The sequence below is a fragment of the Delphinapterus leucas genome, chromosome 2, assembly GCF_059928025.1.
Source record: "Delphinapterus leucas isolate spDelLeu-1000000601 "Yukka" chromosome 2, BTC_Dleu_Yukka2, whole genome shotgun sequence".
NCBI lineage: Eukaryota > Metazoa > Chordata > Mammalia > Artiodactyla > Monodontidae > Delphinapterus > Delphinapterus leucas.
The window spans coordinates 179,103,302-179,122,500 of record NC_143130.1 but is presented as its reverse complement, the minus strand read 5'-3'; the positions used below and the strand labels follow the sequence as shown (position 1 = coordinate 179,122,500).

The 19,199-nt window shown below is 42.5% G+C and overlaps 1 protein-coding gene across 4 annotated transcripts in view; it reads left to right on the top strand.

Moving 5' to 3' along the window:
* The first annotated feature begins 251 nt into the window (after positions 1-251).
* CDC42BPB (CDC42 binding protein kinase beta) overlaps positions 252-19,199 on the top strand; it is a 115,429-nt gene continuing 96,481 nt past the window's right edge. The window contains exon 1 of one of the 4 annotated variants that reach the window (XM_089908232.1): positions 252-687. In XM_089908232.1, coding sequence (XP_089764358.1) covers positions 513-687 — 175 coding nt within the window. In that variant the 5' untranslated portion in view covers positions 252-512. The remainder of the gene's footprint in view (positions 688-19,199) is intronic. The other 3 variants (XR_016392282.1, XM_089908231.1, XM_022576028.2) reach the window with 3 other exon arrangements.

The following is a 19,199-nucleotide window of genomic DNA, read 5'->3' as shown; positions in this document are numbered from 1 at the left end:
GGAGCCGGGAGCCGGGAGCGCAGGGGCGGGGCGGCGCGCTGAGGTCAGCGCGGCGGCGGCCGGCCACGCCGTGGTTGGCTGCGCCCGCGCTGGCCGCGCCCTGGTTGGCTGCGGGCCGCGGGGCTGTGCCGCCGGGTCGAGGCTGGGGTCGGGGCTCGGGCGCCGGCCGGGCTTGCGCAGCGCTCGGCTCCGCGCCGCTGCAGGTCGACGGCGGGTGGCGAGGAGGGTGCGGCCGCGGGCGGGGCCGAGGAGCGCGAGGCGGGGGCGGGCGGCGGCGCCGAGGGGAGGAGACCAGCCCATGGACCCGCGGGGCCCGGCGCCCCAGACGCTGCGCCGCCGGGACCGAGCCCAAGATGTCGGCCTAGGCCGGGGCGCGACGACGCGGACGGGGCGGCGACGAGGGGCCGCGGCTGCCGAGGCTCGCGGCCGCCGGGACGCTGAGGGCTCGCCCTGACGGACTGGCCGAGCGGGCGGCGAGAGGCCGGCGCGTTGGGAGCGGGCCGCGCGGCACCATGTCTGCCAAGGTGCGACTCAAGAAGCTGGAGCAGCTGCTCCTGGACGGGCCCTGGCGCAACGAGAGCGCCCTGAGCGTGGAGACGCTGCTCGACGTGCTCGTCTGCCTGTACACCGAGTGTAGCCACTCGGCCCTGCGCCGCGACAAGTATGTGGCCGAGTTCCTCGAGTGGGGTAAGTGTGCGCGGGCCTGACCCTCGGCTCCGCGACCCCCGCCCGGTTGCGCCCTCCCCCCACTCCGCCCGCCTCCTCCCTGTCCTCGGGCTTCCGCTCATCCCGCCTCGTCACCGCTCCCAGACCCGCCGCCCCATCCCTGTCCGGCCGCTCCTGGCGCCCTCACCGCTTCGCGGCTCTCCATCCCGCCCTGCCCTCCTCTTTGGCCTTCTCACATCCGCGTTCGGCCGACCCGCCCCCTCATCCTGCTCCTCGGAGCCACATCCTCCGTTCCCATCCCCACCCCCGCGCCCGGCCATCGCCCCGGCCGCTTCCTAGATCCACCCTCCGAGTCTGGATATCGTTTCCTGCAGCACTCCCTGGGATATCCGCCCCTCGCCCTTGGGGTCCGGAGTCCGCGTCGAGTTGCTCCCCCCGCTCGCCCTGCTGGCTTGTAGGGGCAGCGGCGTGTGCTTTTTGCGTCTGTCCCCCGCACCCCCGTGCGTCTCTTGGGAGCCCCTCCTAGGTGACAGCTTGTCTGCATCCCTTGGTGTCTGGGGCCTGAACATCCCTTTGACTGTACCACCTCTAAGGGAATTTTAAGGTTAAAAGCCTTGTTTTGAATACACCATGCGAGAGCAAATTGATTTTTTTCATTGTAGTTTTGCCAGACCCTTGTAATATTTGGGGGGCAGCTGGAACTGTTAGTATATGGAAGTCACTTAAGAACTTTCTTCGTCTGATCTTTGCGTGCCTTAATCATTGGTTAACTAAGCTATTATGCTTTATTAGGACAAAAATTTGATTAAGCTACTTAATGGTTAGAATCTCAAGAACAGCTACACGTGTAAAGTGAAATCTTCTTACATTCTTTCTCTCTAACTTGGACATTTTGTCAAGACTCTCAGCCTCATATAAAAATACTGAGAAGGAAGATGCAATGTTTCTGTTCAGGGTTCGGGCCAGATCTATGAAAATCTTATCCTTGGGTCATGTGCGCCATTGGACTAGGATTGTGCAGTTGGACCCAGTAATTTCTAACCTTTGGGGCTGATAAAGCTGATATTGACATGAAGAAACAAACGAATGTATTCCATAGTGAGGCCACCTCCTCTGCCAAAATGGTAATTAGAATTTGGAATTTTGTTTACAAAATAAAACTTAAGTTGTGATATTCTTTAGAGAGCTTCTGTTTTTCGCTGTTTAGTGGAATTTTGATGTCTTGTGAGAGCAGCAGTAGAAGGAGGCCCACAGCCCCAGGACAGCCTGTTATGCTTTATTTTGGTGGGGTCCACCTTTCTTGATTATATACGATATCAGTAAAATAGGAGTACTATTCATTTTCTGGGGTCATTTATCAGTGACATGATTTCCAACTGAATGATTTAACTGACTTCACAGTTGCTTTGAAAGTGAAGTCTTTGGTGCCTGTTACATCCCAGCCTTCTGAGTATCCTCTTTGCTGTTCTTGCTTAGCGTTTGATCTTGAAATCCAGTTTCAAGATCAGGTTCAACTCAGTGCTTGGTATGTGAGTAAATGTGTGACTGCAAAGAGGAGGCAGAGGGAAGGTTGAGTTAGCAGGTAAGGTGTGGTCCAGCTAGCCTCTGGCCTGGGGACCTGCAGTGCCTCGGAGGGGCTTATCCTGAAGGCTGGGTGCCCTGTGGAGCAGTGGTCCTTCCTTGTGCAGCCCCCTCACCACCAGATGGTACCTGCCACTCTGTGAACTGGTGGGCTTCACTGGAGGAAGCTCTTCTCTGCATGTGCGGAGGTCTTATGAGATTTGGGTTTTCCAAGTCTTAAGTAGAAGCTGTGTGCTGTAATATAGAAATCTTTTGAAAATCGTGTGCTGGCTCTTTGGAAATTATGATTACAAATAAATTACATTATTCTAAAGAACTCAGTCTGCACAGAACTTTAAATTACAGAGAAGAATGTACTCTAAGGTGGCACGTTCATGGAATAGTAATATATTTTAGAAGCAGCATTTCATCTCATGTGTGTTAACATACGCACCGATGTAACTCCACAGTGTGTATTACTAGTTAGGATGTGCGTGCAGTCATTATTTAGTGTTACTTGGAATGCCCAGTCACTGTGTTTGGAAGGCAAAGAATGGTCTTTCAAGTGGAATTGTTTGCGGAGCATTATTAGGTGCCCTGACTTCCAAGTGGAATTACTTCTGCTCTGCTCAAGAAACACATACATAGGCTGTCAACCTGCGGATTGTTGAGTGTTTGGATTTACACTCTGCCTGATGTTTGAGACCTCTGATGTGTTGAGTCCTCTCCTGCAGAGGGGCCAACCTTGCTAGGTGTCTGTTAACAGTTATGTAGAATTCTTGAAACTTAATGAAGAAAAACAGCCGATTCAGCCCAGATTTGAGACTTACTGGGGAATCTTTGAGGAAATTTGGAAAGTATTAAAGATTTTAAGTTTTAAAAGAAGATTTTCTTATTTCCACAGTGGCTGCTTGGGACAAGACTCGTCCTAGGCTTCGCTGTAGATTTTGCCTTTAATTTTCCCTTGATTGTGTTTATAGTTTGATTAGTTTTCTCTATGAGATCCAGGACCTTAATTAAAAGTTGGAAATACCCTGCTTTGCATGTGTATTTCTTTAAGCTGTTTTTTAAATGCAAATTTGATACCGTTTGAAGCAGAGCATATGAAACATTTTGAAATTTCTACAAGTAAACAGCAACAAATATGGACAACTAAATGAGGTGAAATTGTTGTCTTTCATCTTCGTTACATAAAAATACTTTTACATGTCTTAAAATTTATTTTTCATGACTTAAAAATAATGGCTGGTATTATATTTAGACAGAGCTGATGTTTGAAGTCCCAGCCCATTGGCACTGGGTGGACCACAGTGGCCCTCTGCTCTGACCCCCACGTGGCCTGCAGAGCAGGTGGGAGGCCTGGAGCTCGCTGCTGGCGGCAGACGTGAGCGTGGGTTTCCCGTTTCCCAGTCCAGGGCATCTTCTCCCATCGTGCCACCATGCTTCCTCTGTAAGGGCTAGAATTAATCTTTGTAGCCCTCTGTTTAATTTCCTCATTGGTGATTTTTCTTATTATGAAGGAAGCGGTACCTTCTCAGAGTTCTCCTTCATCTGTGTGAATTCCTGTAGCTCTTGGCCTGGGGATGCTCAGCCCTAGGTGTGAGTGGGATGACTCTACCAAGTTTAATACGTTCAGGCTTAGCTGGTGGTGCTGAACATCTCAAGATACATTTTAATCTAATGGTTTCTCCAGATAGAATTTTTGCATAACATAGGAACACGTTTTTTTAACTAACAGATATAAGAAACAGATCTTTTGAATAATAAGATCTAACTTGTAGGGGAATACTGGGATTGGGTAATAAAATTTAGGTTAACATAATTTGGATTTGTAAATAGGTATTTGAAATGCATGGTGATATTGACTACATGGCAAGTGATGGAACGGCTGAAACCATTAAACATTAACCGGCCAGCCTTACTTTTTCTCTCTTAAAACCTCCTCCATTGACAGTTGGGCTTTGAGGTAAACAGCAGTGTCTTTGTTAAATGTAGACTTGCAGTAAGTAAAACTGGAGTTAGAGTGAGTTGTTCTCACTTCAAGATACCACTGTGTGAGCTACCTGAAAAAGCTTCTGCTGTGTGGTGAATTGCTCTTCAACTGCAAATGCACGTTAAGGTAAAAACTCAGAATGCGCCGGTGGCAGTGTTGACAGGAACGCCCCTTGCCTTTGCCCTGCCTCTTGTTGCAGCACCTGACGCCCTTGGAAATCTTGTCCTGTCTGCTGACGTCTGTGATGCTGGATAAACATGCGAGCAAACAGGACTGTTAATTTCAAACTGTATTAAGTACAACAAAGCTATTGAATGCTTTTCTTGGTAAAGAGGCAAAATGTATTTTTGAGACTAATAAAGTAAAAGGATCATGCTACAAGAGACCACATATAGATTTTTTACCCTTTTTTAAAAAATCATAAGTGGTAAAATGGGGCTTCCCTGGTGACGCAGTGGTTAAGAATCTGCCTGCCAATGCAAAGGACACGGGTTCGAGCCCTGGCCTGGGAAGATCCCACATGCCGCGGAGGAATATGGTAATTTTTGAAGGCTTTATTTAGACTTAAAATCTACCAAAGGACAATTAAACAATTAGTATCTATTTTATCTTATTTTTTAATTTTATTCATTTAAAATAAAACAGATACTATCTATGAGATGAAGGTCACGCTTTATAGTATGATTTTAAATAATCTGTTTCATATTAGATTTTTGCCAGTAGGTAAGTGGCAGCAAAATTGTTTTCAGATTAAAACTTTGCAAAAAGGGTCAATTGTATAATAGGAGACTTGAAAAAAAATTTTTTTAATGTTTAATTTATTTATTTTGGCTGTGCTGGGTCCTAGTTGCAGCACGCGGGATCTAGTTCCCAGACCAGGGATCGAACCTGGGCCCCCTGCATTGGGAGCGCGGAGTCGTACCCACTGGACCACCAGGGAATTCCCCTATAATAGGAGGCTTTGGATTTTTGTTGTCTTTAGGAAAGAATTAGAAATTTGAAGAGAAATTTGAACTGAATTATATAATTTCTGTTCTTGCATTGGAGCTTCTTTGGAGACGTAAGGAATTTACTCTTCAGCGGGGAGTCCTAACATTTACTGGCTTGATGATGATTCCTCTAGCCTCCAAAATCACAGAGTCATGGGTTTGAAAACGGTTAGGAGTTTTAGAGATCCCATGATCTGCCCTTCACCCCCATCTCCCCTCTCGTTTGGGTAAACCGGGCTCTGGACATTTTCCCTAATCATTTCTGAGCAAGTAGCCCTCTCACCAGGGTTTCTCTCCTTCATGGACCCATGGTCAGCCCTGGGCCTCCTTGCCGGCACCTGCTTTGAAATATCTTAGTTTTATTTTAACCTTTCTTCCCCCCCCGCCATTCCCATTATCAGTGGCCTAGCTGAAGCTCTCAGGCCCTCAGACCTAAATTAAAGCCTTTCTTGCTTGAAGATTTAAATATCTCTGCCAGATCAGTCTTCAACACTGCTTTTCATTTCATCATTCCCCCTTTCAAAACTTCTACAATGACTTTGTATTCTGTTGCCTTAAAAAAAAAAATCAGGTCTGAAATCCATGGTCCAACGCTGGAATTTAACATTGACCTAAGGGACTTCCCTGGTGGCACAGTGGTTAAGAATTCACCTGCCAATGCAGGGGATGAGGGTTCGAGCCCTGGTCCGGGAAGATCCCACATGCCACGGAGCAACTAAGCCAGGGCGCCACAACTACTGAGCCTGTGCTCTAGAGCCCGCGAGCCACAACTACTGAGCCCGTGTGCCACAACTGCTGAAGCCTGTGCGCCTAGAGCCCATGCTCCGCAACAAGAGAAGCCACCGCAATGAGAAGCCCATGCACCGCAACGAAGAGGAGCCCCGAAGAGGTTGCTTATAGAAGTTAGACCCAGAGTGGGCTGGCTGGTAGAGGGACTACTGTTTTGCATTATATTGAATAACTCTGTAGAACTACTTGACTTTTAAAACTGAGTAAATGCATTACCTTAATAAAAGTAAAATTGTATTTAATGAAAATCACCCCCACAGGATATGGTCAGAGGTGCCATTAATCTCAACCTCTAAAACTTGGATTAGTTGTATCTTTTTAGGTTTATTTATTTCATTTATTTATTCATTCACTCATTTATTTTTGGCTGTGTTGGGTCTTCGTTGCTGCGCGCGGGCTTTCTCTAGTTGCGGCGAGCGGGGGCTACTGTTTGTTGCAGTGTGCGGGCTTCTCATTGCTGTGGCTTCTCTTGTTGCGGAGCACGGGCTGTAGGTGCACGGACTGCAGTAGTTGCAGCACGCGGGGCCAGTAGTTGCGGCATGCGGGCCCTAGAGCACGTGGGCTTCAATAGTTGTCGCACGTGGGCTCAGTAGTTGTGGTGCGTGGGCTCCGTAGTTGTGGCGCACAGGCTTAGTTGCTCCGCGGCATGTGGCATCTTCCTGGACCAGGGCTCGAACCCGTGTCCCCTGCATTGGCAGGCGGATTCTTAACCACTGCGCCACCAGGGAAGTCCCTAAGCAACCTCTTTTAACCCTTCTGTTTCTCCTTATCATCAACTGTCTTATGATCCCATGAACTGCCAGTAATAAGAGAACCAAACAACAGTGACTTAAAATCAAGGTTGAATTCTAAGTTATGTGACACTGTTGGTAGTCCAGGGCTAGGAAGACAGTCTCATTCCAAGAAGTCTTCAGGGACCTGGGCCCTTTCCTGCAAAGTCCACTGTGTGGTCTGATGGGGGCCCTCCTGTCTACACTCCAGGCAGCGGGTGAAGGTGTTATGCGGATGGGGGGGATTCTTGGATGCTGATGGTTGTCTATTTAGCAGTTCTTGCCTCAGATTTCATGCATCTAAATCGCATGCTTGTACTGCTGATTTCTGACTTGCCATTTTATATATTACCTGTTAACTTCCTACTGTGGAAGAGAAGGCTATGGAGCTTTACAGGTCTTCTTTCCTGCGCTGCCCGAAACACACACACCCTTCCTTTCTCTCTGCTTTTCCAAATCTGGCTATATAATAATTTTTGTTTAAACTGATACTCAGTGTTTGTTGTTATCATTGGGTAAACATTTTAACAGCTGAGCCACATAGGATACAGTTAATTCACAGTCTACTAAGACAAGGAATTTTTTTTTTTTTTTTTTTTTTTTTGCGGTACGCGGGCCTCTCACTGCTGTGGCCTCTCCCGTTGCGGAGCACAGGCTCCGGGCGCGCAGGCTCAGCGGCCATGGCTCACGGGCCCAGCCGCTCCGCGGCACGTGGGATCCTCCCGGACCGGGGCACGAACCCGTGTCCCCTGCATCGGCAGGCGGACTCTCAACCACTGCGCCACCAGGGAAGCCCAAGGAATTATTTTTGTGTTAATTGGAATGAATTATTTTTTCTCTCATTTAGCGTGGATGCCAATGTATAGTCATGAATTTAGTCCAGGCTTCTAAATAGAACTCCCCAGTACAGACACCTCGAGTAATCTCTCACTTTTCATCCCTTGTAGAGCCTTTCATTTTCCTGTTCCATTCTAGGCTGTTTCTTCTCCAGGCCTGCTACTTAGCAGTCATCCTGGGATTTCTCTTCATTCCTTCTGGGAATTCTTTTTGTGCCTCTCCTGTGTGGAATGGGAATTCCTGTATCCTGTGTCTTATATTCTAGTGGCTTCCTGAGAAAGAGTTCATCAGAGAGAAGTTTTTTTGAGAGCCTGTCTGAAAATGTCTTTTCTTTTCTCACACTTGAACGGCAGTTTACCTGGGTATTGAATTCTAGGTTACAGGTCATTTTTCCTCAGAAGTTTGGAGCTTTACTCAGATGTCTCCCTGCTGTTGTTGCAAAGGGGAAGCCTGAGACCATTGTGATTCCCACGCCTTTGTGAGACTTGTTCCATCTCTGGGAGCTTTCAAGGTCTTTATTTATGCCTAGTGTTCCTTGGTGGGTCTTTTTGGTGGGGACACTTGGGTCCTTCAGCTCTCCAGAACTTTTCTGTATTATATCTTTATGATGTCTGCTTTCTTCATTCTTGCCTTTTTGGTTGCCTGTTATTCATATTTTGGACCTTCTGGAATTTTCTGCTAGTTTCCTTTCTCCTACTCTTTTCCATTCATTGATCTTTTGTCCTTATTTTTCTGGGAGAGATCCTCAACTTTGTCTTCTAGTCTTTACATTGAGTTTTTATTTCTGCCATCATGTCTTTCATTTCTAAGTGTTCTTGTCCTTAGTATTTCTTTCTTTTTAATAACATCTTGTTTCTGTTTCATGAAGGCAAAATCATTGAAAACTTTTTCCTCTTTATGTTTTGTTGATTTATGTGCGTACATTTTTTTTTTTTCGTACATTTATGTTTTACAGACATTTTCTTTTGTTTCTTGTGCTGTCTCTGTTTCTTCTGAGTCCTTTTTATCCTGTTTCCTACTTTGGTCTTCGTCTTTGATGTCAGAAGCTCTTCTTCAGATGTCTGGTGATTATTGGCTGTCTTCCATAATTATGCCTGGACTGATTGGAACTCTCTGTGTGCGCAAACTTCAAATGTTGAGTCTCACCACTAGAAGGCAGGTGGGGGTGTGGCTCATTTGAGGGGCGCTGCCAGGGTTGTTAAAGTAGTTCCTCCTCTGGGCTGTCAGTTTCCCCAGAGTGGGGTTTCTGGTCTCCTGCCTAGATGGTAGGGAGAGTGGTATATGCCCAGCTGCCAGCTTTCTGCGAAGGTGGGGTGAGGTGGAGGAGGGCCAGTGGTGGGGGTGGGGGTGGGAGGAGGTCTGGAGTATAACTTCTTCTTCTGCGGACTTAAAGCCAATTCTGTTTTCTGTCCATTATTGTTTAGCCTTCAAGATACTGGTGCTGCTGGTTATTCCTGGGCTGCCTTATCCGTACTTCACTTTCACTTTTCTAGCTTCGCTAAATTAGATGCCACTTGTCCATTTGCTCTCCCCACTGTGCAGCATTGTGTTGACATTTGTAGTCTACTGTCATCTCCTGTCATTCATTCAACAAGCATTCTTTAAGGACTTAAGAAGTGCCAGGCACTGCAGTGGTAACAAAACAAAATTACTGTTCTCTGGAGCTCATGTTATCCTTGAGGTTATGTCCCACTGTAATCTATGCTATCATTTTATGAGATTTCCAGGTGGTGCAGAGATAAGGGTGTCCTATACACTGGAGGTAACTGAAAGGTACCCTAGTTTTCATCTCTAAATGAAGTCAGAGCGTACAGTTGCTGTTTCATTTTTTTTTTGGATGTATTCTGTTTGTTATATTTACTCACTTATTAGAAAGTTTCCTGCGTAAGTAGAAGGAAGAAATGGAGATATGGGAGGGCAAGTTTTTTTCTAGTAATTGTACAACATTGGAAGAGAGAGAAAGGAGAAGGGGTAAAAGGATGTGAAGGAGGGGGACTTGGGTGTGTTGAAAGCAGAAGAGGGGGTGCCTGAAAAGTGGTTGGAAGGAGGGCTGGGGAGGCACCCTGGGTGGGCATAGGCGTGAAGCAGGAGTGTGCCTGTGTGGATAGGTAACGTGGCGATGTTTGAATTGGGTGTTTGTGACTCAGGGACCCGGTGTATAAACTTTATCTTTCTTGAAGTGACACAGAGCTGATTCTGTTTAGCTCTAAAGCTTTTGGTATGTAGGAAGAAATCACCAATTTAAAATAAAGAGCAGAATAAGAAATGTTCTTGCCACTCATGGTTTTATAAATACATAAAAAACAAATGAAATCCAAAGGTAAATAGACCTCCCTTGTTCCTTAAAAAACTAAAAATAGAACTACCCTATGACCCAGCAATCCCACTACAGGGCATATACCCTGAGAAAACCATGATTCAGAAAGATACATGTACTACAATGTTCGTTGCAGCACTATTTACAATAGCCAGGGCACGGGAGCAACCTAAGTGTCCATTAACAGATGAATGGATAAAGATGTGGCACATGTATACAGTGGAATATTACTCAGCCGTAAAAAGGAATGAAATTGAGTTATTTGTAGTGAGGTGGATGGACCTAGAGACTGTCATACAGAGTGAAGTCAGTCAGAAAGAGAAAAACAAATACCTTATGCTAACACGTATATATGGAATTTTAAAAAGCGGTACTGATGAACCTAGTGGCAGGGCAGGAATAAAGATGCAGACATAGAGAACGGACTTGAGGGCAGGGGGGTGGGGGTGAAGCTGGGGTGAAGTGAGAGAGTGGCAGGGACATATATACAGTACCAAATGTAAAATAGCTAGCTAGTGGGAAGCAGCCGCATAGCATAGGGAGATCAGCTCGGTGCTTTGTGACCACCTAGAGGGACAGGATAGGGAGGGTGGGAGGGAGGCTCAAGAGGGAGGGGATATGGGGATATATGTATGCATATAGCTGATTCATTTTGCTGTACACTAGAAACTAACACAACATCGTAAAGCATTTATACTAAAAAAAAAAGTTAAGGAAACCTAAGCACTCAAAAAACAAAAAAACCAAAGGTAAATAGACCTCCCTTACCAGGATACCCAAACTACATTTTAAGGCTGTTGCTCTCTTGTGCTTTACCCCTGTTCATGTGAAAGAATTGAATTAAAAACATTGAGTTTCTCTCGTTTTGTTTAAAAAATTTAAATCAGGGGGCTAAATTGACTTTTAACATATTTTTAACTTGAAATAGCATTTATATTGATTCTTCATTATTGAGAAAGATGTTGGTTTCATAATTAATGGGTTTGCAGCAATCCTTAAAAAATAATTTTGCAGCTCAGATTTGTTTCTTTTTTAACCCTAAGTATTTGGAATCAGATTGTTGAAAAGTCTTTAAGTATATTAACAAATCACCTTTTTGGTGTACCTTTAAATGAATCTGAGAAAATGTTGATGAAGCATTGCTTTCAAATATGTAGGATATATTGTCTAGCTAGCAACACTTTGGGAGGTTACTAAGAATGCTCTATTTCCAATTCCACCAGTTAAGGTGTCAAGGGTAGCATTTACACTAGACTGTATTGGGACAAAAATGTTTCTCAAAACCTAAGGCATTATTATGGTTTTATGTAATCAAAGTGATAAGCCTGGATATATTTCTTGTACAAGTATATAATTATTTTTAAAAAAGCAAGATTTGTGTTTATGAAGTTTTGATAATCCTTGTGAAATGATATGTTAAGAGGGACATTGAACAGACCCTGGATGTCTATCAACAATGTGAGAGAAACTTAAATCGAATTACACAGCTAACTAAATTTATTTTAGTGAAAAAGAAAGGTTTCCCTGCCATGTACAATTAACAGATGACTTCTTTTCTTTTCTCTTGTCTTTCTTTTTTGTAGCAGTTTTATTGAGATGTAATCCACATGCGGTTTACCTGTTTGGGTTGTAGAGTTCCGCAGCTCTAGTATTCCGTAGAGTGGTGCAGCTATTTATTTCCACCTTCATCACCTTCAAAAGAAATCCTAAACCCTTTAGCTGTCAGTCCCAACTCCTTGCTTCCCTCACCAGCCCCTGGCAGCCCCGAGCAGCCACTAATCTCGTTTCATTATATATTGGCATATTCTGGACATTTCCTGTAAATGGAATCATATAATATGTGGTCTTTTGTGATTGGATTCTTTTCGCTTAGCGTAATGTTTTCAAGGATCTATCTGTATTTCATTCCTTTTTATTGCTGAATAGTATTCTGTTATATGGATAGTCCATATTTTGTTTACCCATTCATCAGTTGATGGACATTTGGGTTATTTCTACCTTTGAGCTATTTTGAATAATGTTGCTATGAACGTTAATGTACAGGTTTTTATGTGGACATATGTTGTCATTTCTCTTGATCGTATACCTGGGAGTGGAATTGCTAGGTCATTTGGTAACTCTCTGCTTAGCATGTTGAAGAACTGCCAGATTGTTTTCCATAACAACCGTCCCAGTTCACATTCCCGACAGCAGCAGTAGGGTTCCAGTTTCTCCTCATCCTCACCAATGCTTGTTCTTATTTGTCTCTTTTATTCTAGCCATACTAGTGTGTGTTGAAGTGGTATCTCATTGTGGTTTTGATTTGCTTTTGCCTAAAGGCTAATGATGAGCATCTTGTTTATTGTTTTGTTTATTGGCCATTTTTATATGTTCTTTGGAGAAATGTCTATTCAGGTTCCTTGCTCATTTTTTAAAATTGTGTTAAAAAATAAACAAAAGTGTTTATTTTGTTGAGTTGTGAGAGTTCTTTATATATTCTGGATACAAATCCTTCGTTAGACGTGTGATTTGCAGATATTTTCTCCTACACTGTAGGTTGTCATTTCGATTTCTTAATGGTTTCCGTTGAAGCACAAGTTATTAATTTTGATGAAATCCAATTTAACTTTTGTTGCTTTTGGTGGCATATGTAAGAATCCATTGCTAAATCCAGGGTCACAGAGATTTATATCTGTGTTTTCTTCTAAGAATTTTATAGTTTTAGCTTTTACATTTAGGTCTTTGATCCATTTTGAATCATTTTTTATATAAGGTGTGAGATGGGAGTTCAAATTCATTCTTTTGCATGTGGCTATCCTGTTGTCCCAACACCATTTGTTGAAGAGACTGTGTTTTTCCCATTGAATAGTCTTGGCACCCTTGTGAAAATCAACTTGCCATAAACGTATGGTCTTATTTCTGGGCTCTCAGTTCTCTTCTGTTGATGTATATGCCTATTTTTATGTAACTACCACACTTTCTTGATTACTGTTGCTTTGTAGTAAGTTTTGAAATCGGGAAGTTTGAGTCCTCCAACTTTGTTCTTTTTCAAGATGGTTTTGGCTATTCTGGGTTCCTTGAATCTCCATATGAATTTTAGGGTCAGTGTGTCAATTTCTATGAAGAAGCCCTCTGGGATTCTGATAGGGATTGAGTTGAATCTGTAGATCAATTTGGGGAGTATTGCCATCTTAACAATATTAAGTCTGCCTGTCTATAAACACAATATATCTTTCCATTTATTTAGCTCTCTGAATTTTTTTTCAAAAATATTTTGTAGTTTTCAGAGTTTAACTTGTTTTTACTTTTTTACTGTGGTAAAATACATATGACATAAAATGTGCCATTTTAACTTTTTTTTTTTCTTCGCGGCACGCGGGCCTCTCACTGCTGTGGCCTCTCCCGTTGCGGAGCACAGGCTCCGGACGCGCAGGCTCAGCGGCCATGGCTCACGGGCCCAACCGCTCCGTGGCACGTGGGACCCTCCCGGACCGGGGCACGAATCCGCGTCCCCTGCATCGGCAGGCGGACTCCCAACCACCGCGCCACCAGGGAAGCCCCATTTTAACTTTTTGAGTGATCATTTAGTTGCATTAATTCCATTCACCATGCAAAGTGTAAGATTTGTACTTATGTTGTTAAATTATTCCCAAGTTTGTCTCTTTTTAAATGCTGTTGCAAGTGGAATTGTTTTCTTAATCTCATTTTTGGATTGTTCATTGCAAATTTATACAAATACAATTTTTTATATAAATTTCTATTTATTTATTTATTTATTTTTGGCTGCGTTGGGTCTTCGTTGCTGCACGCGGGCTTTCTCTGGTTGTGGCAAGCAGGGGCTACTCTTCGTTGTGGTGTGTGGGCTTCTCATTGCGGTGGCTTCTCTTGTTGTGGAGCATGGGCTCTGGGCGCGCGGGCTTCAGTAGTTGTGGCACGTGGACTCAGTAGTTGTGGCTTGCGGGCTCTAGAGTGCAGGCTCAGCAGCTGTGGCGCATGGGCTTAGTTGCTCCGCGGCACGTGGGATCTTCCCGGACCAGGGCTCGAACCCATGTCCCCTGCATTGGCAGGTGGATTCTTAACCACTGCGCCACCAAGGAAGCCCCAAATACAATTTTTTTAATAGTGATTCTGTATCCTGCAAAATTGCTCAACTTGTTTATTAGTTCTAATGGTTTTTTTGGTGGATTTCTTAGGATTTTTGTGTACAAAGTCATGTCACCCATGAAGAGAGGTAGTTTTGTTTCTTCCTTTCCAATTTGGATGCCTTTTGTTTATTTTCGTTGCCTAATTGTCCTGGCTAGAACCTCTAGTACAGTGTGGAATAGAAGTGGCAAGCGTGGGCATTCTTGTCTTATTCCTGATCTTAGGGAGAAAGTGTCTCTGTCTTTCACCATTAAGTATGCTGTTAGCTGTGAGTTTTCATAGATGCCCTTTATTAGGTTGAGGAAGTACCCTTCTATTCCTAGTTTGTTGAGTATTTTTGTCATGAAAGTTTATTGGATTTTATCAGCTGCTTTTTTGCACCTGTGGAGATAATCATGTGGCTTTTGTTTCTTATTCTGCTGCTCTGGTGTATTACATTTAATTGATTTCTGTATGTTGAATCAATCTTGCATTCCTGGGATAAATCCCACTTGGTCACAGTGTACAATTCTTTTTCTGTGTTACTTGATTTGGTTTGCTAGTATTTTGTTGAAGATTTTTGCATCTATATTCATAAGAGATAATTGGTCTGGAGTGTTTTTCTTTCCTTATATGTCTTTGTCAGGTTTTGGTATCAGGATAATACTGGCCTTATAGAATGAGTTAGGAAGGGTTCTCTCTTACATTTTTTGAGAGTTTGTGAAAAATTAATATTTGATTCTTCCCATGTTTGATAAAAGTCACCTATGAAGCCATCTGGGCTTTTTACTTATTTTATTTTATTTTAGGTTTTGGCTTCTCTTTGTTGTGGAGCATAGGTTCTAGGCACGCGGGCTCAGTCACTGTGGCTCGCGGGCTCTAGAGCTCAGGCTCAGTAGTTGTGGCGCATAGGCTTAGTTGCTCCACGGCATGTGGGATCTTCCTGGACCAGGGCTCGAATCCGTGTCCCTGGCATTGGCAGGCAGATTCTTAATCACTGTGCCACCAGGAAAGTCCCTGGGCTTTCTTTGTGGTTAGTTTTTTGATTACTAATTCAGTCTCTCTAGTTATTATAGATCTGTTCACATTTTCTGTTTCTTCTTGAGTCAATTTGGTAGTTTTTGTCCTTTTAGGAATTTGTCCATTTCATTGAGGTTAATTTGTTGGCATACAGTTGTTTGTAGTATTTCTTAATCCTTTTATTTCTGTAGGATCTGTAGTAGTGTCCCCTCTTTCATTTCAGTTCTAGCAATTTGAGTCTCCTCTTTTTTTTTTTTTTCTTGGCCAACTTTAAAATGGCTAAAATGGCAAATTTTACATTATATATATTTTATCTGAACAAAAAAGTAATTGCAAGTAAAGGTAATTGAAATCCATCCATGTCGTTGAGTGTAAATAACTATAGCTAGTTCTTTCTGGTTGCTGTATAGTAGTCCACTGAATTCGTTTCCCACAGTTTATCCATTCATTCAGATGGACATCTGGGTTGTCCAGTTTGGGGCTATTAATGAAGAGTGATGCTGCCAGAACTTGTTTTGGTTTTTAAAATTCTCCAGAAAGAATGAATGATTTTTCTAAATCTAGTGCCTCTCTCCAAACGTTGAATTCTGTAATAGTTTGTGGAGGGTGGTCACCGATGGTTGAAGTCACAGTTCTTGGTAGCTTAGGATTGTCCCTCATACCAAGTATTAAAAATAGTAGAACCTATATCACAGAAATTATATTTGGCCAGTGCTATTTTTATCTTAAATAATGTTAAAATTATAAAAATAATGTATGCTCATGATTTAATGAATTCAGGCAGTATAGAAGGGTATGTCATAGAGGGTAAAAGTCTTCTTCCCCTTAGTTGTATTATAATTTTTTTACTTCTTTTTAAATTTTACAGCATCTTCTAGAATTTACATTAAAATTGAATATTGATTTGAAAGATTTTTAACATAAAAATATATTTCTATTGATAGTCATTTAAAATTTTTCATAAGAAATTAACGTTAGAATATGGTTATTACATATATCGAGGATTGTGATTTTTGTCTCTGATAGACTATTAATTTTTATTGTTTATATTAATATACATAATGCTGTTGAATCATTCATACATTGCCAGGATAAAGCACACTTAGCCATGGCATTTTATTCTCTAACTGCACAGTCAAACCTGTTGTATTCATGTTTTCTTTATTAATTGAAGAGGCGTCTGTAGTTAGTGGTTTTAACTTTCATATGTTGTCTTTGGAATATTTTGGTATCAGAATTATGCTAAGAAATAAGATTTTTTATGAAAAGTTATAAAGCTTCCAGTCTTGTGTTCAAGAATATTTTTACAGAGTGAAGAACTATCTAAATACAGTGGCTTTCAGTGGGGGATATTCTTAGACAACTTTCAAACTTAGTATTCTGTTGGGTTTTCTGTCTCTTGGTTGATTTTATAATTAATATTCCCTAAGAAACGCCATTCATTTTATCAATAACCTTTGGTTTATTAACATGGAATTGTATATGAAATAATTTAACTACTTTTATTTCTTTTATGCCTGGGGCTACATCATTTTTAGTTTTCACTCAGTAGTTAATTAGGGAGAGTTACCAATTTTATGTTGTCAAAGTTTATAGCATTTATGTTATGTTGTGACTTACAGTGAAATCTTTTTCATTCTAAGTTGGTTGTAAGAATTGGAAACTAATGAATAGAATTTATAATAATTTTAGGTATGTAACTGTTATTCACTGTAAAACCCAATTGTGTGACTGGACCCAGGGAGAAGGCACCGATCCTGTGCCTTGAGCAGGAGAGTCATCCAGATGTTAGCATTGAAGAGTCCCTGGACTTTCTTCCTAACTTTCTTTGCTGCTTCTGGGCATAACTCAGCTGCCACCGTTTCTTATTGCTCACGTCACTCTTTCTTGGATTCTTTTATTTTGTCAATGAAATGGACAAATTCCTAAAAAGACAAAAACTACCAAATTGACTCAGTGGTTTGCTAGAGTCTTTTCATGGTGGGGGGATATGTATACATACATATATATTTTTTTAATTTATTTTAAAATTTTATTATTTATTTTTGGCTACGTTGGGTCTTCATTGCTGCGTGCAGGCTTTCTCTAGTTGCGGTAAGTGGGGGCTACTCTTTGTTGCGGTGCGCGGGCTTCTCATTGTAGTGGCTTCTCGTTGTGGAGCACGGGCTCTAGGCGCGCGGGCTTCAGTAGTTGTGGCATGTGGACTCAGTAGTTGTGGCGCGCAGGCTCTAGAGCGCAGGCTCAGTAGTTGTGGCGCACAGGCTTAGTTGTTCTGCGGCATGTGGGATCTTCCTGGACCAGGACTTGAACCCGTGTCTCCTGCATTGGCAGGCGGTTTCTTAACCACTGTGCCACCAGGGAAGCCCCGTATATGTTTTATATATACAACTGTATGTGTATATAACATTTTCCCCCCATGAAGGGATCAAGGGTGGTAATCTTTCCAAGTTATTGCATGTCTAAAAATGTCTTATTGTGCCCTCATTTTAGTGGTGTTTGTTTGACTGAGTATGGATTTCTAGTGTCGAAATGTCTCCCTCTTTTTTTTTTTTAAAAGTCAAGTCTTTTTTTTTTTAATTAATTTATTTTTGGCTGCGTTGGGTCTTTGTTGCTGTGCGTGGGCTTTCTCTAGTTGCAGCGAGCGGGGGCTACTCTTCGTTGCAGTGTGCGGGCTTCTCATTGCGGTGGCTTCTCTTGTTGCAGAGCACGGGCTCTAGGTGCAAGAGCTTTGGTAGTCGTGGCACGCGGGCTCAGTAGTTGTGGCTTGCGGGCTGTAGAGCGCAGGCTCAGTAGTTGTGGTGCACAGGCTTAGTTGCTCTGTGGCATGTGGGACCTTCCTGGACCAGAACCTGTGCCCCCTGCATTGGCAGACAGATTCTCAACCACTGTGCCACCAGGGAAGCCCCGAAATGTCTCCCTCTTGAAAAAGATATGCCTTCATGATCATGGTGAGGTGCTGGGTAGAAGGTGGCTGTAATTTTTTCTCTTTCTGAGGATACTAATTAGAATTTTTACAAGTGTTCTCCCTGATTTATGTTTCCTGTGGGGTCAGTTCTTTGTTCACCTTGGAACTTTTCCTCGTAATGATTTTCCTTCAAATACTGGTAATTCTTGGTGGTTCTTTTTGTCGTGGATTATTTAGAAAACTTCCCTAAAAATAATATAGAATTACTAGTTGTTCCTACTGAGTGGTGATGTTTTTGAGCACTGCTAAATCCTTAGTCCATCAGATTTTATTATTTATTTATTTATATTTTTAAAATTGAGGTATAGTTGTTTTACAAGGTTGTGTTAGTTTCTACTGTACAGCGAAGTGGAGTTCCCTGTGCTATACAGCAGGTTCTTATTACCTATTTTATACATATTAGTGTATATATGTCAATCCCGATCTCCCAATTCATCCTACCCCTCACCCCCCACCCCCTCCATCAGATTTTATAGTTTTTCCTCTCTGGTAGCATTTTCATAACGATTGGTTTGTAATATAAACAAAACTTCATTTTGTAAGAAGAAAAAAAACTTTAAAAATTCACACCATTCTTAATATCTATTTCACAGCACCACCCACATCCCTCTTCTTATGGCTTAATTATTGTGGATTGTATTGCAAGTTTAACGATGCTAAAAATACTACATTTATTATCTGTGAAAAATATTCTCCAGTAAAATGAACTTTAAATGTTTTTTAAAATAAAGTTTGGTGTGGAGAAATTTAACTGTTGTTTTCCACTTTTCCCATGGTATTCTCCTTTCTTCAAAGTGAAAGAGAGTCCTTAGGTAAACATTTAGCAGTTAGAGCATCACCTAGACCTTCTGAAAGTTGAGTCCAGGGTACGTGCTGCTGCACCGGCATTAACCAGGTCAGGGTCTATAGAGATCTGTTACGCTGAATACTGAAGCCGTTAGTCATGGCAACTTTGCAGAGTTTGTACGAAATGTTTACCAGCTCATAAAACTTTTATGACCCAGAAGGAATGCCAGCAATAAAACAAATGGACTCATAACAGATAAACTGGGTGTGTAGCTGATTTTCGTGCCCAGATATGCTTCCAGTGAGGAAAACTGTTGTGTGGTTTGTGACAAGACTTTGTGGAGATTTGGATTCTTTCTGTTTGGCTTTCAATTGATTTGAGTATTTGTAAAAGGAAACTCATTTG